The 22,217-nt window shown below is 44.8% G+C and overlaps 1 protein-coding gene across 1 annotated transcript in view; it reads right to left on the bottom strand.

The window, feature by feature from the left end:
• Positions 1 to 22,217, bottom strand: part of MIPEP (mitochondrial intermediate peptidase) — a 700,113-nt gene that overhangs the window by 361,739 nt on the left and 316,157 nt on the right. The window contains exon 16 of the mRNA XM_069202242.1: positions 8,793 to 8,912. Within this exon, the coding sequence (XP_069058343.1) occupies positions 8,793 to 8,912 (120 nt within the window). The remainder of the gene's footprint in view (positions 1 to 8,792; positions 8,913 to 22,217) is intronic.

Below are 22,217 nucleotides of genomic sequence, written 5' to 3'. Positions count from 1 at the left end.
GCCAAGCGGATTTTACCATTAATGACCAGAATATTAAAATGCTTACACATTTGGTCTTTACGTTTGAGAAGCCATCCTAAAGTCTTATATCTGACTTTTTTGGACATCTTGTCAGGCAGAGAAAGTCAACAATCTTATAATCATGAAAAATCTGATTAATAAAAAAAATTATCTACGCTCATTCTACCATGCATTTTTTTGAAGAATCTAAACGAACAGTGTGCAAAATTGGCAAAATAACAATTTCAAGTCGGGCAAAGCGAGACCACCTTCTTTCACAGGTTTATAAAGCACCTCTGTGGCAATCTAAGTGTCTTACTCACCCATTTAAAGGTTCAGAACATTCCTTGAAAAACTTAATCTGAAGGGTGCAAGGAGCCGCTGAAAATAAGAAATTAGATAGGGGCAGAACTGACACTATTCAAAGCTACCCAGCCCATTATTGAAAGTGGAAGATCAATCCACCTAGAAAAAAGTGCTTTTATCTTGCAGGTCAGTGGGACATAGTTAAGTGTAAATAATTTGTCCACATTTTTGGAAATATATATCCCTAGGCATCTTTTAGGACGGTGTTTCAGTAAGGGGCGGAGTTCTATTAGTAAAGTGTCTAGTGCGCAATTACTTAATAAAATGTCTGTTTTTAATTTATGTATTTTAAACCCACCCAGCTCTTGAAATACCTGGAATATTTTAAAAACCTGATTTAAAATTGCCTTATCTCGTTTTAAAAATAATGCTATATCATCTGCATTCAGTTTGATAGGGGTCATACTGCTTATTGGGGATTGCATAGTTGTATCCATTCGCATTGCTATGGGTAAAGGTTCTATAAATAGCGCAAAAAGAATAGTGGACAAAGGACATCCTTGCTGCGTGCCCCTAGTAATCGCGCAGGTCCCTATATTATGAGAGTTTAGGACAATCTGAGCTGTAGCCCTTACATATAAATGTGATATACACTGAATCAGCCTTTCAGGAAACCAAAACTCGTGTAAAATGGCAGAAAGACTGACCCTGGACACAAGGTCAAATGCCTTTTCGGCATCCAGTAAAAAAACATGAGCAGAAAAACGGTTTTGTGCAAAATAGTCCAAAGCCTCAATTAAAAATTTGTGTTAGAGAAAATTTGCCTCCCCGGAATAAAACAGCACTGGTCTGGATGCATGATAGATCCCAATGTTCTTCCCATGCGACTGACCACTACTTTTGCAATGATTTTATAATCTGCATTTAGCAGACCCACAGGATTATAGGAGTAAACATCTTTGTTTTTATCTTTTGTCGGAAAGCTGACCAATGCCACTGTGCGGAATGAAGCCAGGCCCTTTCCCCCTTCCAATATGTGATTATCAAGTTTTACCAACTCAGGATTTAAGGCTGGTGCAAATTTCTTAAAGAATTTGGCAGGCAGTCCATCCCTGCCACACGCTTTCCCACTGGGCAGCGTCTTCAACCCCTCCCCTATCTCCTCAAGCGTAACTGCAGATGACAGGGCCTGATCTTGGGTAATACCTAGCTTTGGGAGAGAAAGCTGAGATTAAAAAAACTTTTAAATTGCTCCAATTCGACCTGTTATTGTACACCATACAGTGCTTTATAGTGCTCATGAAATCTCTTGTAAATCTTGTCGGGCTCCGTCAGCATAGTTTTGGTTACATTATGAAGCAGAAAGGTTACCTTATTCCGCATATGGCACTCACGGGCCTGCCAGGCCAGAAATTTCCCAGCATACTCGCTCTCCTCATACACCTTTTGGAGATAAGCGGCATTAGCTACATAGCACCGCTCATAGTAATAGTCTTGCATATTCGTTCTCGCCTTCTTGGGCGCTGCTTTATTAGTTGCATTCTTATTAAGAGCATATGCCTGATTTGCTTGTCAAAGAGCAGTCTCAAAACCTGCCCAGGAATCGAAGAGTGCTCTTCTATGCCTGATACTATGTGAAGTTATATGACCACGTATTGATGCCTTGAATGCTGCCTAGACACAATCTATGCTTGCAGAGGCTGCATTTAGTGCAAAGCAGCTACTTATCTCACTGTTTATTTCTTTCACTATTCTTCGTTTTCAAGGTTAACCTTATCAAAATACCACCTCAGATTGGGCCTCTTAACCTTTATCCCAAGGATCTCCATCTCCACCAAGGAATTGTCTGAGAAACTGCACGGAATCTGAGCATGATTATTTAATTCCAACTCGCCGGAGGACAAAAAGTAATCTAGTCCAGCAGCCGAGTTATATCTACACGAGACGTACAAGTTACTTACCTTCGGTAACAATATATCTAGTGGAGACATATTCTAGTTGCAGATTCCTCACCTTAGAATTTTCCCCCAGGTGTCAGACTGGATCTGGAGATCATTAATTCAAGCAATACCCTTGCGTGTCGGTAGGTGGGATCAGTCGACTCCACAGGCGTCGTTGACATCATAGTCGCCATGATGACATCGGGAGTAGTATATAGATGCAGCCTCATTGCAGTGACATCAGTTTCTTTCAACAACTTTCCACGCCAAAGCGCAGAGCTGCTACGAACACTGAGATTGGTGCGCCAGAGCTAAGGACCTGAAGGGGGAATCCCTGTCCCTAGAAATCAGTGCGCAAAGCAGGGAGGATAGATGGGTCGGTGAGGAATCTGCAACTAGAATATGTTTCTACCAGATATTTCGTTACCGTAGGTAAGTAACTTGTACATCTGATAGACACTTCTAGTTGCAGATTCCTTACCTTAGAATAGATACCTAAGGAATGCCATCCTCGGAGGTGAGCTGCGAACCAAGATCATACTAGAAAGTCCTGCAGGACCGAACGACCAAAGTAGCCGCCCCAACGGAACTGACTGTCAAGGCAGTAATGTTTAGAAACGTGTGCAGGGATGCCCATGTGGCTGCCTGGCAGATATCCAGGACAGGAACTCCGCGTGCTAATGCAGTGGAAGCAGCAGTTGCTCTGGTGGAATGAGCATGCAAGTTCCCAGGGGGTTGCTTCTTGGCCAAAGCGTAGAACATCTGGATTCAAAGAAGTACCCATCGAGAGATGGTACGTTTTTGCATCTCCTTCCCTTTCGTCACACCCACATATCCAACAAGGAGATGATCGTCCACCCGGAAATCTTTAGTACGATTGAGCTAGAACACCAACGCTCTTTTTGGGTCCAGACGGTGGAGTCTCTCCTCCTCATGAGAAGGATGGGGGGTGAGTAAAAAGTAGGTAAGGTGATGTACTAGCCTACAAGAAAAGGCGTAACAACCTTGGGTAGGAAGGAAGCCCTAGTGCGCAATACTACTTTGTCAGGGTGCACAGACAAGTATGGGAGCTTTGAAGAAAGAGCTTGAAGCTCACTTACTCTGGGAGCAGAAGTGATGACAACAAGAAAGGCAGTCTTGAAAGTAAGGAGCAGTAGACGGCAATAGTGCATCGGCTCAAAGGGAGTACACATTAAGTAAGTAAGGACAAGATTGAGGTCCCACTGAGGCATGATAAATGGAGTTGGAGGAAATAAATGGGTGAAGCATTTAAGGAATCGATTGACAACTGGAGACTTAAAGAGTGAGAGATGATCAGGTAACCTAAGAAAGGCCGAAATAGCCGATAAAAACCCTTTAAGGGTGCCCAAAGCAGAGTCCTGCTTGGCTAAAGAAAGAATGAACAAAAGAACCTCAGAAAGAGGAGCAGAGAGGGGATCAACAGATTTGTTGGTACACCATGCCACAAATTTATGCAACAACAGACGCATAACGTTTTGGTGGAGGGACGTCTCGCTGCCAAGATAACGTCACAGACTTCGGGCAGAAGGTCAAAAGCCGTCAACTGCCACCACTCAATCTCCACGCATGAAGGCGGGGATTGGACAGGTTTGGGTGGAGAACCAACCCCTGCTGCCGATCCTACCGAAGAGGCAGTCTGAGTGGAGGATGGGTGGCCAGGCTCAATAGCTCTCGATACCATACTCTCCGTGCCCAGTCCGGAGTCACGAAGATAACTTGGGCCGGGTCGTTCTTGATCTTCCTGAGAAGCCTGGAAAGAAGTGGTACAAGTGGAAAGGTTGAAAGGAGGCCGGAGTTCCCCTTGAGAGGAAAAGTGTCTCCGAGCGAGTGCCACCTTGGAAACTCCAATGCACAAAACAGTTGACATTGCGCTTCCTCTGCAAAGGCGAACAGATCTAACCAAGGCTCTCACAACAGCTGAAAGAGACCTTGAGCCACCTCTGGATGGAGACGCCATTCATGATCGGTTATGCATCGACTGAGTTCGTCGGCTCTGGCGTTCAGAGAGCCCGCCAGATGTTGAACCACCAGGGTGATCTCCTGATGTTACAGCCATGTCCAGAGGCGCAGTGCCTACTGACAAAGGGTCCAGGACCCTACTCCGCCCTGTTTGTTGCAGTACCACATGGCGGTAGTGTTGTCCATGAACACTTGCACTAGTTTCTCTTTGAGAAAGAGAAGACATGCTTTCAACGCAAGCCTGATCGCCCAGAGCTCCAGAAGTTTAATATGGAGCCCAGACTCTGCCAGAAACCAGAGGCCTCTGATCTCCGCCTCTACCATGCGGCCGCCCCAACCCAGAAGTGTCCCTGTGGATATATCTGGCTGGGGAAGGGAGAAGGATCTGCCGTGGACCCAATACAAATTCGAAAGCCACCACGGCAGGTCTTTTGCAGTCCCTTCTGAGATCTGGACCACGTCAGAGAGATTTCCCTGATGCTGCACCCACTGGAACTTCAAGTCCCACTGCACAGCCCACATATGCCATCTGTGTTACTAGCTTGATGCAGGAGGCCATGAGGCCCAGCAGCCTCAGTCTCATCGAAACCCACGACAGAGGCTGAAAGATCAGAATCATAGCCCAAATATCTTGGACTCACTTTTCCAGAGGATAAGCCCGAAACTGCACTGCGTCCAGAACAGCTCTAATGAAAGGGAGCATTTGAGAGGGAGTTAGGTGTGACTTCGGCACATTGATAGTGAACCCCAGAGTGTGCAGGAGGCTCGCCGTAGTCTGAAGGTGGGAGATGACTTTCTGGGGTGAGTCCACCTTCAACAGCCAGTTGTCGAGGTAGGGGAAGACTGAAACCGCTAACCTGCGCAGATGAGCTGCAACCACCGCCATCACATTCGTGAACACCCGAGGGGCACTGTTAAGGCCAAAGGGGAGCATGGTAAACTGATAGTGTTCGTGACCTACCACGAATCGCAGGTAACGTCTGTGGGGAGGCAGGAGGGGAATGTGGAAATAAGCGTCCTGCAAGTCCAACACTACCATCCAGTCTCCTGGGTCTAAATACCTGCTGAGTATTTTGAATTTCTCCTTCTTGGGGAAGTAATTGAGGTCCTGAAGTTCTAGAACAGGACGTAAGACCTTGCCCTTTTTGTGAACCAGAAAGTAGCAGGAATAACAACCACAACCTACTTCTCTATGGTTCCCTTGGCCAAGAGAGCTGCGACTTCCTGGCAGAGAAGTGCCAAATGATCCTCCGGAAGATGGCTGATGAAGGCATGGCTGGGGGGCAGATTCGAAGGGGCGGGAATAGCCCTTTCAAACTATCTGCAAAACCCATCTGTCCGTAATGATGGATTCTCCGTGGGTGGGGCAGGTGATAGCGAATCCTGCCGCCAACTGGATCGGCGTGAGGGGACGGACTAGGAGGGTTTGGAGGCTGCAGCGGGGGCAGGGATGGACTGGGCAGATCTCTGGTTCCCTGTCGCAGAGAGTGGGTATAGCGGCCCAAAAGGCATGTGGTGCCCACTGACCGCAGCGCGAGACAGGAGGAAGAAAACATCTTCTTCCCAAATTGTTCCAGCCTTTTTTATTCCCTATCCGGGGGCGCAGAAGGGAATACGCCTGAGGAAGAGGAAGCCTGGATGATAAGACTCTCAGGCGTGGGCTGTTGGGACAGGGATTTAGGGTCGTTCAGGGTGGGCCAATGGCGGCATGCGATAGTCCTGTTCACAGGAGCCCCTGTGTTAGGTTTGGACCAAGTACCCAAGAGGACATCGGTGAGGGCTTCATTGAATGGGCGAAGGGGCTCAGATGTGGAAGCCTCTGGCTGAAGCACCTCTGTCAGGACCTGACCTCTAGAGAAGGCAGCTCAAGGCCAAGGCCCTCAGCCGCCCTACTGACCACCATAGAATAAGTCGCCCCCTCCGCCGTAGCCACAGTAGGAGGAGACAGCATGCCAGCGTCTGGACAAGTGTCCAGGCCACTGACCTCACCCAACTCCTGTGCCCAGTCCAAATTAGGGTCATCCTGGTATTCATAAGGGTCCAGGAACCCCTCCAATCCTTCCCCCAATTCATACCCATAAGAAAAAGGGTCCAAATCTGACCTGGGGTGAGTATGCCCCATTGAAGACAGAGGCGGCGTCGGCGGACACTGTTCCGACTCATTAGGGATGAGAATCGGGTCAACGTCGATGGAGAGCACCACCGACGTCCAGAGCGTCGACAATCGAACCGGTGCCAGGGAAGGTCTCAGTGGTACTAACAGTGTCAGTGAGGATCCTCAAGTGGATCCAGAGAGAACCTCGGTGGCCAGAGCTGAAGCCGCTGACGTGGAACCCTAAGGCCCCCCGACCGAACCCCTTGGGCCCGAAGGCGTCGTATCGGGTTCGGCCTGCCCAAAAATGTGGCACATGGCCTCATAAAAGTCCTTTAATTGGGCAGGGGTCGCTCCGGCTCCCGGAAATTCAGGAAAGTGTGGAGCGGACCCAGAAGCAGGCTGGAAGACAGAGGCCTCGAGCGTTGACGCTCCTCTCGCATGGCATCAGCCGAGTGACTGGGTGAAGTCGAAGGGTGACGGGACCCCTTCCACTTCTTCTTCTTCTTATCTGTGCCCGAAGACTTGGAGGAAGAAGAATGGTGGTGGCTCCGCGAGCGGTCTCGAGACCTTCCCCTCGAGCGAGACGGGACCTACGCGGAGTCAAGTGCCAGGCCGCCATGAGTTTGAGGGACCACTCCTTCAAGGCCTTCGGGTGCATGGCCCAGCACTCTGAGCACAACTTCAGATCGTGGTCGCGCTGTAAGCACCACAGACAGACCCGATGCGGATCCATCACCGACATCATGCGGTGACAGTCCACACACGGCTTGAAACTGGTCTTTGGTGACATCTCAATGCACCAAAAAACTCAACAAAACGGTCGAAAACGGTCAAAAAGAGACCAAGGAGCTCTCTTGGGATCAGCACGTGGCGCGGAAAGAAAAGAACTGACGTCATTGCGCTGAGGCGACCTCTATGTACTACTCCCAAAGTTATCACAGCGACTACGATGCCAACGACGCCCACGGAGTCGACCAACGCAACCTAGCGACGTGCAGGGGTATTGCTAGAAGAAAAAATCTCCGGATCCAGTCTGACGCCTGGGGGAAAATTCTAAGGTAGGGAATCTGCAGCTAGAAGTCTCTATCAGATAGAAGAGTACGTGCACTTTATTGTGTGCTTCTCAAGCCACAAATCAGTAAGATTCAAGATTTTCATGCATCCGGAAATAGCTTTGGCCATCTTTGGCTTATTCTGCCTGTGTGTAAGAGGTTTAGAGTTTAGTGCTGGGTTCAATAAAAAAATTAAAATCCCGCCAACAATGACCAAACCAGGAATAGTTAATAATGCCTCAGTGAGTTCGAGGACTGGAGCGAGATCATAAGAAATGGGTCCATAGATCGTGGCTACAGTCAATCTACAGTTATTAACCAACCCACTGATAAGAGCCCATTGACCGGCTTTGTCTATTTGAGAAAAGGCAAACTGCAAGGGAACAAACTTGTTCATAGAAATTGCCACCCCCTGTGAATGACATTCGAGGACGATAAAAAATTAATGACCGGCCCATCACTTAAATATTTTATATTTTAGTACCTTTTTGTCTTGAAAATGCGTCTCCTGAATAACGACCAAAACAAGTGAGAGGCCTTTAATCCAATCTTCTATTGCCTGGGCTTTGCATTAATTGCTTAAACCATTAGCGTCAAATGTAATAATGCAAAAGCCCACCTTATGGGTTGTCATGGAACATTTGTGTTCCGCCTTACGGGGTAGGCCTCACTAGTGCTAGTGAAACAGTGTAGACACGATTAATAAATGTCAGCGTTCTCAAGCATTCGTTGACTGTAACCACTTACCCTTACATCTCTTGTGTGTTGATGTGATGGAGGCTCACAGGAAATACTGTATTTTTGCATCCAAGAACCACAGTACCAAAGATAAACCCTACCATCTCAACCAGTGAGAATAACCTATCAACTTTCAAGGTCGATGTTATCCATAAGAGGATTTGGGTAAAATTAGGAAGAAGATCCCTGCACAGTGAGAAACCACTACAAGGGAGCATGGCTGTGACTGGGGGTGAGTGTTTGCATTGTTCAGCACTCCGTCTATCATCTTTTTGTGTTGCTTGAGTCACATGCTACCAGAGAAGACTTAAAGTTCACAATATTGAGGACTGTAAAAAAAAATTGAGGAGAGTTCGACAGGTATTCAAATAACTTGAGGAACTGAACGCATAAGACCCAATATGTACATTTAAAATGGAAGAGAGAATCTAGAACAAAGGAAGTTTTTAGAAATTACAGACAAAACTTCAAAGGACAAAAAAGAATTTATTGTCACTTGACAGCAGGAGACAAACCAGAATCTTCACTCAATAGCATGTAAAGAAAAACGCAGATAAAGTAGGTAAATTGTATCGAATGCTGTCAAATCCTTTGTTTCATAAACATATTTGATTAATCATATAGACATAAAATATTCATATCTATTTTGTTAAGGGGCACGCATGTCTTTTATGTACTTACAGTGTTAGGCACATATGGCAGACCGTAGAATTCCTCTTGCGTTTCCTTCAAAATATCTGTAGTAGATTTCTTTAAAGGATGTTTCCCATGGTATATTTGATCCAAAACGGAATAAAACACCTTAACGTAAAAAGAGAAATTCAGCTTAACTTCTAACACAAAGACCTAAGCATGTGGTACCCAAAAAGAGTAAGATATAATAACAAGTACCAATGGAAAAAGGTACTGCATCGCCAAGTATAGTGTTACAGCATGGTTACATTTTATGACAGCTTCAATTGCACAGTACTCAAAAAACAGACGAGAAAGAATCAGTTTTCACGATTTAACTGGTTTTATTTGAAAAAATGTACCATTGCTGAAACCAAATGGGCAAATAACATGCATTCATAAAACCAGAGGCACGATTAGACATGAGACCCAAACTAACTGAGCTGCCAGAACACATACCCCTCACAAGACTCAAGGAAACACACCCAGACCATGATTACAGCTGGCTGATTGCAAAGCCATGCCTGCAGCTTGAGGGCGATTGATTATATGCAAAGTTGATTTTGTAAATCTAAACATCTGATTTATTCATCACTTCACTTGGATCATGCCAACGTAGACTCGTACAGCATGGTCATAAGGTTCTTTTTTTAACATACGTCTGAACACATGTAAGCGAGCATATACGACTGCAGTTAATTCCTGGTATGGACAAACAAGGCTAAGTAATAAGCAGAAAGGTAATTTCTCTTAAAAGGACAAAGGTACATAAGGATGTACCTTAGTGCACTGAAACCAAAATATATAAATAATAAGATGTCGCTGGACTCAGGTTATTTTCTTCTTTTAAACTGTTCTGCTACTAATCTATATGGGACACATCAAAAATGGACAAAGTGATGGGGGTGGGCTGAGGTGAGCGTGCATTTCAACAGATAATTCATAGCTATATCATGCCATATGTTTGTCTGTGAGATCTTCCAACGTGCATGTCAGTGTCTAAAAGCAAACATCTGGCAATGACTGCACACAAGTCTGGTGCAACATTAGGGCCACTGTAGCTACCACCACGAATGACCACAAAAGGTGCATGGTTGCAGTTGAAGGCATTGATGCTAGGGCAAAGGACATTTAACAGTAATATGTCATTTTGCCCGGGGATCTCAAAATCCTTCCACTGAAGCTATTATCACATCAGTTCTACCATCGACCTTGTTAATAAATGACTGTTGCTACCCAAACCTATTGCAGGACAATGTCTCATGACATTCACCAAAAACACTCGAGGGGTTTCTCTGAAACCACCAGGTAAATATCTTGTTGATGAGGAGCCGCCACTTAGTTAATATTTGTTTTCCAAATGCGGCACAAACTCCTAGTTCAAAAACGCATTTTTGTATGTGACGAGCCTACATCTACTCACAACCGCACATGATCCGTCTGATTTCAGTTCGGCATGGCAGGCAGAGTGTCCTATTCCCAAAGGTGTTGGAGTACTCCTAACTGGAAGAGTAAGTCAAGAGTAGGTCTTGCTTACTCTTGGAACTTAGGAGTATCACAAATGCTATGTGAGTCACACCTATATGCAGAAAAATCTTTGTTAGTCAGGCCACATATAATTGTCTTTCATTCATAGTATTTATACCGAAAGCATCGGTTATACAAGAAAAATAAGCACTGGCAAAGCATGGTGTATCCTTAGCAACTGGTGCAATTCTTTATTTTGTTTATGTAGTATGACAAACAATAAGTAACACAAATAAATTTAAAAAAAACATGCAGCAATCTAAGCACGATTCCAATAGAAATGCAAATTAAAAAGCATTAACTAATGTGCCCCAATTACTAGATGATGTATTTTTTGGTAGTGTGTTGCGCACATAAACATTACTTCATTCACTAATCTCAGCAAAACTAGCAAAGATCAATGTTCATGCTGCATCTAAGAGCCATGGCTTGAGCAGAGCAGGCAACGTAACATCCACTGACGGAATAAGTAGTAGTCCCTCTGGGGTTAGATCCCGTGGCTCAAGAAACCCCTACACTTTGAGTCATCGTGGAGGTTTAGGCCTCAACCTCCTACACCACAAAATATAAATGATTTTGGGAGGCCTTCAGGTTTCTTTCAATTCCCTGACCAAACTTAAGGTGGCTTTATAAATAAAATAAAAACATGTTAAGATGACACTAGAAGTAAAAGAGAACGTCTTTAAAACCAAGCTACTCACAGACCTTCTGGGACTGCTGCTTTGCGATTTCGTTAATCTGATAGAAAATTGTTCTGTTCCCAGGTTAGAGAAATGGATTCAGGGTTCCCGAAGCATGTTTTAAATTTAACATTTAAATTCTACAGACAGCTTTCCTGTCAAAGTTAACAGGTTGAACAGTACCTTAACATATAACTGGAGAGGTCTTTCAAGCTGTGCTGAATGGATGGCTTTCTTGTCCATTCAAATTCCATGCCAGTTTCAATGGCTCTTCTCCCTATTCTGTGTTTTACCCACCCCTGGAGTATTTTGCTTTCATCCTCATTTTGAGCTGGACAACGGTAATCTTCCATAGCTGACATCAGGGAACTCCCATTTTCTCACGTGTCGAGGTTCTTAGTATGAGCCACAACACAACAAAGGTGGGCACCTACAATTCTGATAGCATAACAAGATGAACATTGCATTGTGCCTACACGAGGTGTCAAGACTCAACACAATGGATCTCTCAGAAGGTTATAACAATTTACTATACAAAATGCTATTTAAAGAGGATGGCCCACCTTTGCAAGTGCTTGGACCTTAATTGTAAAAGCAGTGGCAAAGCCAATGCCGGCTAGCAGCCATCTTTGTTAGCTGCAATTTAACACACATTACATAGCAAGACCATTTGACTTTGCAAATGCTTTTTCTTATTATGGCACTTCTCTCAGTTCTCAGGGCCCATATATATCTTCTTTCTCCCACCCTCTTGTACACCCACCTTAGGTTTCTTGATTTATCGGGATTTGAGGAAAACTATAGCTACTGAAAAAGGCAAAAGATTCACAGCAAGTTCACGCTTCCGTGCAGATATTGTTTCTCTATGTATTTATGGCCTGTAAAGGGTGCAATTGTCTGAATTATTATTTCAATATTAATATTTATGCTACTGTAAGATGGTTTTCTGTGCATTGCTAAAAATACACATAAAATAAACATTTTAAATGATAAACTTAAGTCACTAAGCCGAACGAGTAAGGGTTAGAAGAGATACGTCACAGATTTTTCGTATTTATTAGGGGATTTTTTATACCTTCAAATTCATAAATTATTTAGTATTAGTTCCATGACCATGTGCAAATTTCCAATGCTAAGATATGTCATACCCGTCACTTTGACAATTTGAAGCCAGGACTTGCCCTTAGGGCCAGTGTTTACAAATGTGCACGCTTATCCAGCAAAAGTAGACACTTGCCCGAGGAAAGAAACATTCTGGAGGAATTAGGGGCCTCATTGAGAGTCTGCCAGAGAAAGTACTCAAAAAAGTGGCAGCTGGCCCATCCGCCATATTGCTAATGCATTACATTCTATCGCACTCTAAATTCGGGAGACAGGACATCCGGTACCTTCTGATGGGGTATCACATCCACCAGACCCTAAATGTTTTGTGAAGTATACATAAAAATTAAGCACAAGGCCACAAAGTCTTAATGTATGTACAGCAAGCGGCCCATGGTTGAGAATGGAAGGGTGGATACATCACTCACAAAGCACATTCCAGAGACATCCCAACAGAAAAGACCTTTAATGAAGCACGGATGCTGCTGTGTTTCCACATGATTTCATGGGGAACAAAGACAGAAGTTTAATACCTAACTCCGCAGCCACACGTGTAAGTTTGTTGCTGCAGAGTAGAAATGCAGTTTGTAGTATTGTACCCTGGGGACCAGTTTACCAATGTACTTCTACAAACATGCAGCTGTCAGCCTGTAACCATTTTCTTTTCAATCAAAAAATAGTTTCCTAACTTCTCACAAAGTATGGGAAATAACGTCAGACTAACCACTCATAGAAAATCATGCAGCTCAAGCAATGTTCCGGTAGGTTAACTTAACCGTATTAAAATATATATTCAAACGAGCTACCAAACCACAACTACATGGCTGATTTCAGAATAAATCAGAAGCGATAAGTATTTCAGATCTGTATCCAAGCCTGCGCTCTGTGAAGTCTAGAAGTGTACGTTCGGAGCCATTTGGACATATATTAATGTCCGTGAATCCGCCGAGCTGTCTCAGAGCCAAGAACAGCAGCAGTAGTTGCAGTGGAACATCCAGCGGTAATCCCAGGCATCTGGTTTATTACTTTCCATTGAGTTTCCTATGTAAAATGTAGGCAACGGGGCAGCAAAGATTCTCTTCGAGGCCAAAGCGAAAGAATGTAAAGGCCCAGAGACACGTTTAAAGACATATCACATGTTATGCTGTTGTAAACGTTACAAAACAACAGTTTATTTAGCTAACATATAGGCAGGGTGTATACATCACAGACTGACTCCTGCTATGAATACATACATCCAGATATTACGTTTTCTTACCACATACACATCACATATGTGTTTGGTTCTTAAGCCAGAAAAAGATACAGCAAATTTAATAACAACAATCAAACCTCTGTAGGTTGTGTTTCCTATTCAGTAACATCAGCATTTTCACCTGTGCTATTTGTCACATTTTAGAGGCTTTGTCTGTTGGTGGGGGCATGGGCAAGATAGAGAGAAGGCTTCAGTGACCCTCTCTTCGTGAATTTATATGTATGTAGCAGTTTATATTGGGCGTCCTGGGAGTAATATTCTTCACAGCAACCTAAATCTTCAAGGTTAAGTCAGGAAGAACATTCGGACTATCCCATGCCATTTCAGTCTCATCAGACGCCGTCAGACTCCTCTTTTTTAAAATACAAAAATGTTATTGTCATTTCAGTTGTCATCAATTCAAATCTTACAAAGGGAGAGAAGCCAAGCATTTCTAAACAGGGAAGTCGCCAAAGGTCTCATATCTACATCGAACCAGCCCTGTTCCCTTACATCCTTTCCTAACGTGACACTGAACATAATAAATCATACAAAACAGAGGGGAAGAGAAAAATTCAACCCCTCCCACACCCCGAGCCCCATAGACCCTAGTTCATTGCTCTTCATAGCAGCTAGTCATGAGCAAACTTAACGTAGACAAACCCGATCATATTTGGAGTCGTCCTATTCCAATCTGAAAAAAACACGACTGGTGCCATGATTCACCCTTAGCATGCAGCTCTCCCCCAGGTTTTGTGTCAACACAGATTCAAAACTTAAAATCTCGGTGGGTACATTGCAGAAGGGATTCCCTCCGAAAGAGAAGCAACCACGGGTCCACAGTTTTAGAATCCAACCTTTTTCCATCACGAGTAGATCATTTCTCCATGGCCACAAGGTTCTATTAAGGGGTACACTACAAAGTGACAGGACTTGGGTCTACCCTCTTCCAGTGGGACTCTTTTGCAATTGTAGTCACCCTCATAGAGCTCCACATAATCACTCTATCTGCCCTGGACTGATGGCACAATGTCTGTGGTCGAATACTCAACAACACTGTTGAGAGGTCTTATAAGATGGGGTTTCCTAAAATGCTCTAGGAATGCTTTCACAATTTCCATCCAGAACGGGACAACCCTGTGGCAGTCCTGTTAAATGTGTTTTGCATCACCTCTTGCATCACAACCTCTATAGCACCAATGAGCTAGTGTTAGGAAAGAACCTAGGCAGTGTAACAGGGTAGCGATACCAGTCCAATTACAACTTATTATGCACTATGTACATTATAGTGTAGATCTTTCCTTATGGTCATTCACTAAATATTCAAGATCAACACGCCTATTCCATATTACCAACGGAATCTACGTGATATATGACTGTCATTTCACTCTGATCAAGAGTGTATAATTGTGAAATCATTCCCTTTGAACCAGTGGTCTGTCGTGCAAACTTCTCAAAGGGAGTAAAATCTCTAATAGAAGCATCTTTCCACTAACGTTGTAACACCCAGTGACACAGCTGTATTTAATGGAATTATTCCCTTTTTGCTACATGAAAATGTTTTTTATACTTCTTAAATCAATCAATCAAACAGCAGTTGTATAGCGTAGCACTGTCACTCCTAGGAGTATCTGGGCGCTGTGGGTGCGATGTCTGTCGAAGAGCAAGGTCAAGTTTCTTCCTGGAGTACGCCAGGGAGGGTGCTGCACGAAGATGGAGGGGTAGGTTGTTCTAGGTATTGTCAGCGATGCACGAGAAGGGGCGACCTCCGTTGTGGGTGCGGTGGATGCCGGGTGTAAGCACGGGCTAGTGAGGCAAAGTGAACTGTCTTGTGGGTTGGTGGAAGTTCAGTCGATGATTGATGTAGGCCGGTCCTTGATCATGCAGAGCTTTGTAGGCGTGCATGAGGATCTTGAACTGAAATCTTTTCTGGGGAGCCAGCAGAGGTTTCTGAGGTGGGGGGTGATATGTGTACATCTGGGGAGGTCCAGGATGAGCCTGGCTGGAGCATTCTGTATGGTCTGGACTCTTGAGGAGCTGGGTGGAAATGCCAGTGTAGAGAGTGTTGCCGTGTTTGAGGTGGCTTGAGGCAGGGGCCTGAGAGACGTTCTTTCTGGAGTTAACTGGAATCAATCTGAAGATTCTGTGGAGCGTTCGATGGGTGTGGAAGCAGCGCTGATTTGTTGTTTCATGGTCACTGTAGAGGATGATGTCTAGGTTGCATGCATGGTTTGTGGGTGTGGGTGTGGGTGTTTGTCCAAGTTCAGCTGGCCACTAGCTGTGGTCCTAAATGGAGGTGTTCTTCCTGAAGATCAGAAGTTCTGTCTTGTCGGAGTTGGTCATGGTGTTGCAGAAGATGATTATGGTGGTGGAAGAGTCTTCGGTGAGCAGCAGGATGAGTTGAGTGTCGTCTGCGTGAGAAATTATGTTGAGGCTGTGGGATCTGACGATGTCTGCGAGGGGGGTCATGTAGGTGTTGAACAAGGTGGGGCTGAGGGATGATCCTTGGGGTAAGCCGCATAAGATGTCCTTTGGCTCAGAGGTGAAGGGAGGCAGCGGGATGCTCTGTGTGTGTCCTGTGAGGAAGGAGGCAATCCACTTGAGGGCATTTTGAGGAATGCCAGTGCTGTAGAGTCAATTCATGAGGGTTTGGTGGGAAATGCTGTCGAAAGCAGCAGAGAGGTCGAGGAGGATCAGGGCCACAATCTCCCCACGGTCGAGGGGGGTTCTGATGTCATCTGCCGCCGTGATCAGGGTGGTCTCAGTGCTGCGGTTGGCATGGAATCCTGATTGGAAGGCGCAAAATAGGTGTTTTTGTTCCACGTATTCAGGGAGGGGTTTGCTGATGGCCTTCTCGAGTACTTTTGCTGGGTGGGGGAGCAGTGAGATTGGTCGATAATGTTTGAGTTCTCTGGGGTCGGCGGAGTGTTTCTTTAGGCGGGGTCTGCCCTCTGCATGTTTCCAGCTGTTGAGGAAGGCTGCTGTGGTGATGGAGGTATTGATGATACTGGTGAGTTGTGCTGATAGTCACTTCTGAGGTTGAAAAGACGGTGGGGGATAGGGGTTGGTGGGTGCCCCAGAGTGAATGAATCATATGACGGCTGTGGTGGTCTTAGGGGTGATCAGGGACCAAGTGGTGATCGTTTGGCTGGTGTGCACTGGTTGGTCGAGGTTGAGAGGCGTGGGTTGTGGGTCGAAGTTGTTGTAGATGGTGGTAATCCTGTTGTGGAACAGTCAGAGAGTTATGCAGAGGTTTTGAGGGGGTGGACGGTGTTTGCCGTGGCTGCTGGGTTGGATAATTCCTTGACTATTTTGAAGAGTTCTTTCGTGTGGTTGGCTGCTATGCCGATGCAGGCTGTGATGGCTGTTCTCTTGGCTTCCTTGATGAGCCGGTGGTAGTGGCTGAGGGCTGCTTTGTAAGCTGTTCTGTTGGAGGGCCTCCTTGTGGCGCACCATTGTTTCTCGAATCAGTGACAGTTGTGTTTGCTGATTCTGAGCTCTGGTGTGTACCAGCTGGCATGTTTTGCGATTTTGTTGGTTTTTGCTGGTTTTGTTGGGGCGACTGAGCGCATTTGGTGATCCACGCTGGGAAGTTCTGGACGGCTTGGTTGAGGTCTGACGAAGTTTCGGGTTGGGTGACGCTGAGGGCCTACATCCACTGTCTCTCAATGACCTTGCCCCAGCTGCGTTGGGGGGAGCTGTGATGCTAGCAGATGGTGAAGTGGATGATGGCGTGGTCGTTACAGGTGAGTTCTGTGACATGGCTGAATTTGATTCTTTCGTTTGAGGTAAAAATGGAGTTGTGTGTGACCAGCCTTGTGCGTGGGTTCGGTGACCAGTTGGATGAGGCCAATGTTGTTCATGTTTTCCAGGAAGGTGGTGGAGTTGGTCTCATCGGGGTTGTCGACGTGAAAATTGAGGTAGCTGAGCAGGACGTGGTGGTGAGGGCAGAGATGAGGTTGGACATGGCATTGCAAACCTTGATCTTTGAAATAAACCCAATATCATAATGCAGTCTCTCTCTTTGCCAGTCAATTGAAATTGTTTGTACATCCTGTCCCAGATCTGAAGTGGATCTGACATCAGTATGCATTCAGGAGCAAGCTTCCTTTTGGTCTCCAAATAAGGCCCCACAAAGAGGGGCCCACCACATGAGAGTCCTCTTTTTGATTCCCTGATGTAAAGCCTTACTCTCACCACTGACCTACTTCAACTTTAGGTTCTGCCATTTATCTTTGGGGCTCTTTGGACCTCTGCTATTGTCCTTTTTGCCATCGACATAGCTAACTCTTTTAATATATTACCAACTGTTTTTGGGTGCGGGAAAAGGCCCAGCAGAAAGCTCCCATCTAGTAATCTAGGCAAGGTAGTTTGTTGCCACCCTCTAGTACCAACAAATGCTCAGACACTCCACTCTCATGCTCTATGGAAGAGAAAACTCAGACTCCACATCTGCACACCTGGGTCATGTTACTGAGGCATACTCATATGCCTCGGTAACATGTAAGTTATAGGTAAAAAATGGAATTGTGTACACATAGGGTGGGCATTACTTGATACCCCAGCTGTGTACGGAAGGACTCTATTCCACTGTCTTGCAGCTCCTTCCACAAAACAAACTCCCACTTGTACTTTAAGCTGTCCAAGTCAGTTTTAGTCATGCTAGGAGTGCTTTAGAAATCCAGGGCTCTAGTTGCAATACCTCATGTGTTTGAGATGCCTGGTCCTTGCAACCCCTTCAGAATGAAAGGTGTTCCTTAAGATCTCATATCAGGTAGTGTCCCACCAGGTAGTGCTTTTCCTCAATCAATGCAGGCAATGGTTTCAATGTGCCCAAAGAGTAGGCATCACCAACTGTCTGCATCTGTGGGTTGTCCACTGTTCCAATGTTTTAGTCATATGTGCAAGATTTTGGTAAACCTATTAGTAGTGCAGCTGAAGCATACACTGGCTTGAGGCGGGTTCTCTGCAACAATGTCTTGTAGCTCCAAAGGGAAGCTTGCAACAAGCAGATAGTTTTAGCGGATGGGCTAAAGAAAATATTATTCAAAATGCTCTCCTGTACCTCAACCCTAGAAATACCAGTGCTGCCCAAATGCACCTTTTACCTCAGTCAGCGCTACCCTAGTCGGTAAAGTCTCTAAAGTAATATCCAGGCATTGACTAAAATGATATAATAAACATGAACACGACTATTTAAACCACTGAATTATGGCCCATGACTAATAGTGTTTGGGTTTTGCAAACCCTACAAATGTAGAGGCCTACCAGTGTCACACTCACATTTCCAGCCATTAATTCATCTTCTGTAGTATATAGCTGCACCCTTAAATATATGAAAGTGTTTGGATCCCATGTCAAACATTGGATTTGAGGCATTAATGTCATTATGGCTGCATGATCGGATTGGAAACAAGCAAGTCTTTATTCAATTTACTCTAAGTCCAGATAGATTTCTGAATTTGTCCAAGGCATCAATAGTACACACCATCCAATCTCTGCCATCATGCAGGAAAATAAGTAAATCATCCACAGATAGTGAGATGACGGGTGTATCATCTGCCAATTGTATGCCACTCTTTCTACCTTCATCTCTCCTAACAAAGGCAAAGAGCTCCATTGCAAAAAAAAGAGCATGGGAATTGTGGGTATCTGTAGCCATGTACTCAGGTCTGCGAGGCAAAAATACAATTTCCCATTTGAACCTTAGCAGTAGGTTCGGAATACAAAAGTGCAATACAACTGAGCATCTCACCATCAAATCCCATGCTCCTGAATACTGCAAATAAATACTGTCAGCTGAGCATATCAAACATATTTTCCTACTGGACAGACATAACCATTCAGTAGATGAGCGCTTGTGCCATCTTCTCAGGAACTTTAAAAAGGTCCGATATTTAGTGAGGTCCTGTGTTTAGGGATAAATACATTTCGGTCTGGGTGTACCATCATCAAAGAATTGGGTACAGTCTCTTTGCTATGATTTTACTCAAGAATTTGTAATCTGTATTATGCAGGGACAGGAATCTCTAAGAAGATCTATCCATGTGATCCCAGTGGGGTTTAGGGAGAGATGTTGGAAGACATCTGGCATCCGGGGTCATGTAACAGAGCCCTACTAATTGCAGAGATAATTGACTGGGAAAGGTTAGCATCATAGGCTATGTCTTTCTGTGCCTATCTTGTTTCACTTTCCATTACTGAGAGATTCTGAGCATCATGGTGTTCCTGCAGTAGGTGGGTTAGCAGAGATTTATCCAAATAAGAATCTATCTCAGCCAGTGTTACTACATTGTTTTTTTTGATGTAGAGGAGTACATTATTCTGGGGAAACCTTATTAGTGTCGTCCTGTGGGTGCACTTCAACCCATTATTTATTTCTAATGTGAAATTTAGGCAAAATCCTTACTTCAGGCTTGCCCAATCACATGAGTATTCTCCTGGCCTTGTCCCCTTAAGGGCGAGCCCCAGTAATCTATTCATTGTGAATGTGATCAAGGCACCATATTTCATCTAGGAGGATGACATACTTTTTCCTCTCATTAGAAAGCATTCCTTGTTGAATGGGGTCCTGAGTTACTGCCTGTTCCAGGTCACATAATGATTTACTTAGTGTGTATCAGGTTCTCATTCTAGTACTTCTGCATACCAGCCATTGCTCTGATGCAATGAGCCCCAATGATACCCGTTCCAGCATAGCATCACAGGCACTTCCTTCATTTTCACAAAGACAGTGCATAATGACGTCCCATTGCATATCTCTAAAAAAAAAAAAAAAAAAACTTGCATTTCCAGCATAGGACTCTGCAATCTCCAGGTGGGTATCACTAAGTGTCATATCTTTACCAGCTTTATGTATTCATGTTCATCCAGGTCTCCACTGGGGGCAGAAACCAGTTGAGATACCCTATAGGCAATGCAGGGAAGAAATAAGGGAACATTTGCGATGTGATGTCAGTACAGACCCTACACATGGTAATGCAGAACATTCCTTTGATTCATTAAACTAGACCCTTGCTAATCTGATTTCTTCGAACTCTGCATGGGACAACTTCAATGTGTATGCTTCTATTCATGTAAATGCCACCACGCATTCCAGTGTGTGGTGTACCTGTGCTAGGTCATGTATGTATATTTAGGATGCAAATGTACATTAGTCGCCTATAAGAGGGAGAATAAATCCAGAGCACAGCTTTTAGGCACCCCACCTACCATTAGATAGAGCACCCACCAAAAAATTGTTAGCAAAGTTAAGTAACTTGCTCTTCTGATGGATATTTCTGACTGCAGATTTCACACCTTTGAGGATATACCATACCAGAAGCTCCCAAAGGTGGAGGGTCTGTGGGGTGGACTCAGACCAGAAAGTACTGCATGACCAAACAAGTGAAATGTCCTTTCTGTCGGACCTCGCTGTCAAGGTAGCAGTGCTTGGTGAACGTTTGCACTAATGCCCACAGCATGACAAATATCAAGAACAAGTGTGTGACAAACCAGTGGCAGCAGTCTTGGCTATGGTGGAATAAGCTCACATCTCACTCGGAAGCAGCTTCTTAGCCAGTGTGTGGCAGATCTTAATGAAGAGGACTGTCCTACTCAGCAGTGTTGTCTTCTGCACCACCTACCTTTTCTTCACCTCAGAGAACCCCACATAAAGCTGATTGATTGTACTAAGGACTGTCGGTGGACAATGTAAAACCTTAAAGCACTTTTTGAGGTAACAGCTGATGAAGCCTCTTCTCCTCTTTCATGGGGTGAGGAGGGGAAAAGAACAACAGCAGGGTGATGGAATGCACAATGTGAAAGGGAGTCATGACTTAAAGCAAGAACCCCCCAGAGTTCTAAGCACAAATTTATCAGGGAAAAAGTGGTCTAGGGCAGTTATTATGACAGATCCTGAAGCTCAATCACACATCTAGCTGAGGTGATCCCAATGAGGAAGGCAGTCCTTAGAGTCAGTTAAGGCAACAAGTAGCTGTGCATTGGCTCAAAGGGCGTACACATAAAAAAATTAAGAACAAGTTAAGGTCCCATTATGACATCACAAACAGTTTGTGTTTCTGAGGGAACATGTGTGTCAATCATTTAATAAACCGCATCACAAAAGGTGATTTAAACAAGGACGGCTGGAGTGCATCTGCCCATGGTTGCGGATCAACACAGCGGTGCCCAGTACTCTTCCAAGACAAGCACTAGTATCGAGGTCAGCTGAAATAACATAGTTGGCTGCATCCTGACCATTCTGAATGGTTTGAGCCAGTCAGCCCCTAATGTTTTCTGGGACCGCCGGCGAAATCCCATTAGCCATGTACCAGACAGCATCCATATATCACCCCATTAAACTGCATCAACTGATTTCAATGCTAAGCCAGCCACAGAGAACATTTCTCCTCCTAATGACGCAATCCACTTAGACTCTTCTAACCTGCAGTCACTGTGAAAGAGTTGGGGTTCACCTTGCTGACTGAAGCCTGAACAACCAGACTCTCTGAAGCTGGATGTTTAGTGAAGAAATCTGTGTCATTGGGCACCAGTCTGAGACATCTGGTCACCTGCCTATTCACCAGTGGGCAAGGACTTGGTTTTGACCAGGTGCCTATTAAGGTGTCAGAGTTGACTTAATTGGAAAGGAGCAAGGAGTCACATGTAACAGGCCCAGTCTGTAAGATTCCCGTAAGGACATTTGTCTTAATCTCAGTAGAGGGCACCTGTAGATCCAAGACCTCATCTGCTTGTCGAATTACCACTTCAAAGGATGCACTCTACTTCACTGGCGGCCCAAAAGGCGAGTTCAACCCAGTTCCATAGAAAGTATCAAACACACAGGCCTCTTGAAAACCCATGTAAAAACTGTCATCCTCATCATAATGAGAGGGTAAATTATCCCTATCC

Source organism: Pleurodeles waltl, chromosome 8, assembly GCF_031143425.1.
Source record: "Pleurodeles waltl isolate 20211129_DDA chromosome 8, aPleWal1.hap1.20221129, whole genome shotgun sequence".
Taxonomy (NCBI): Eukaryota; Metazoa; Chordata; class Amphibia; order Caudata; family Salamandridae; genus Pleurodeles; species Pleurodeles waltl.
This window is presented reverse-complemented; position numbering and strand designations above follow the sequence as displayed.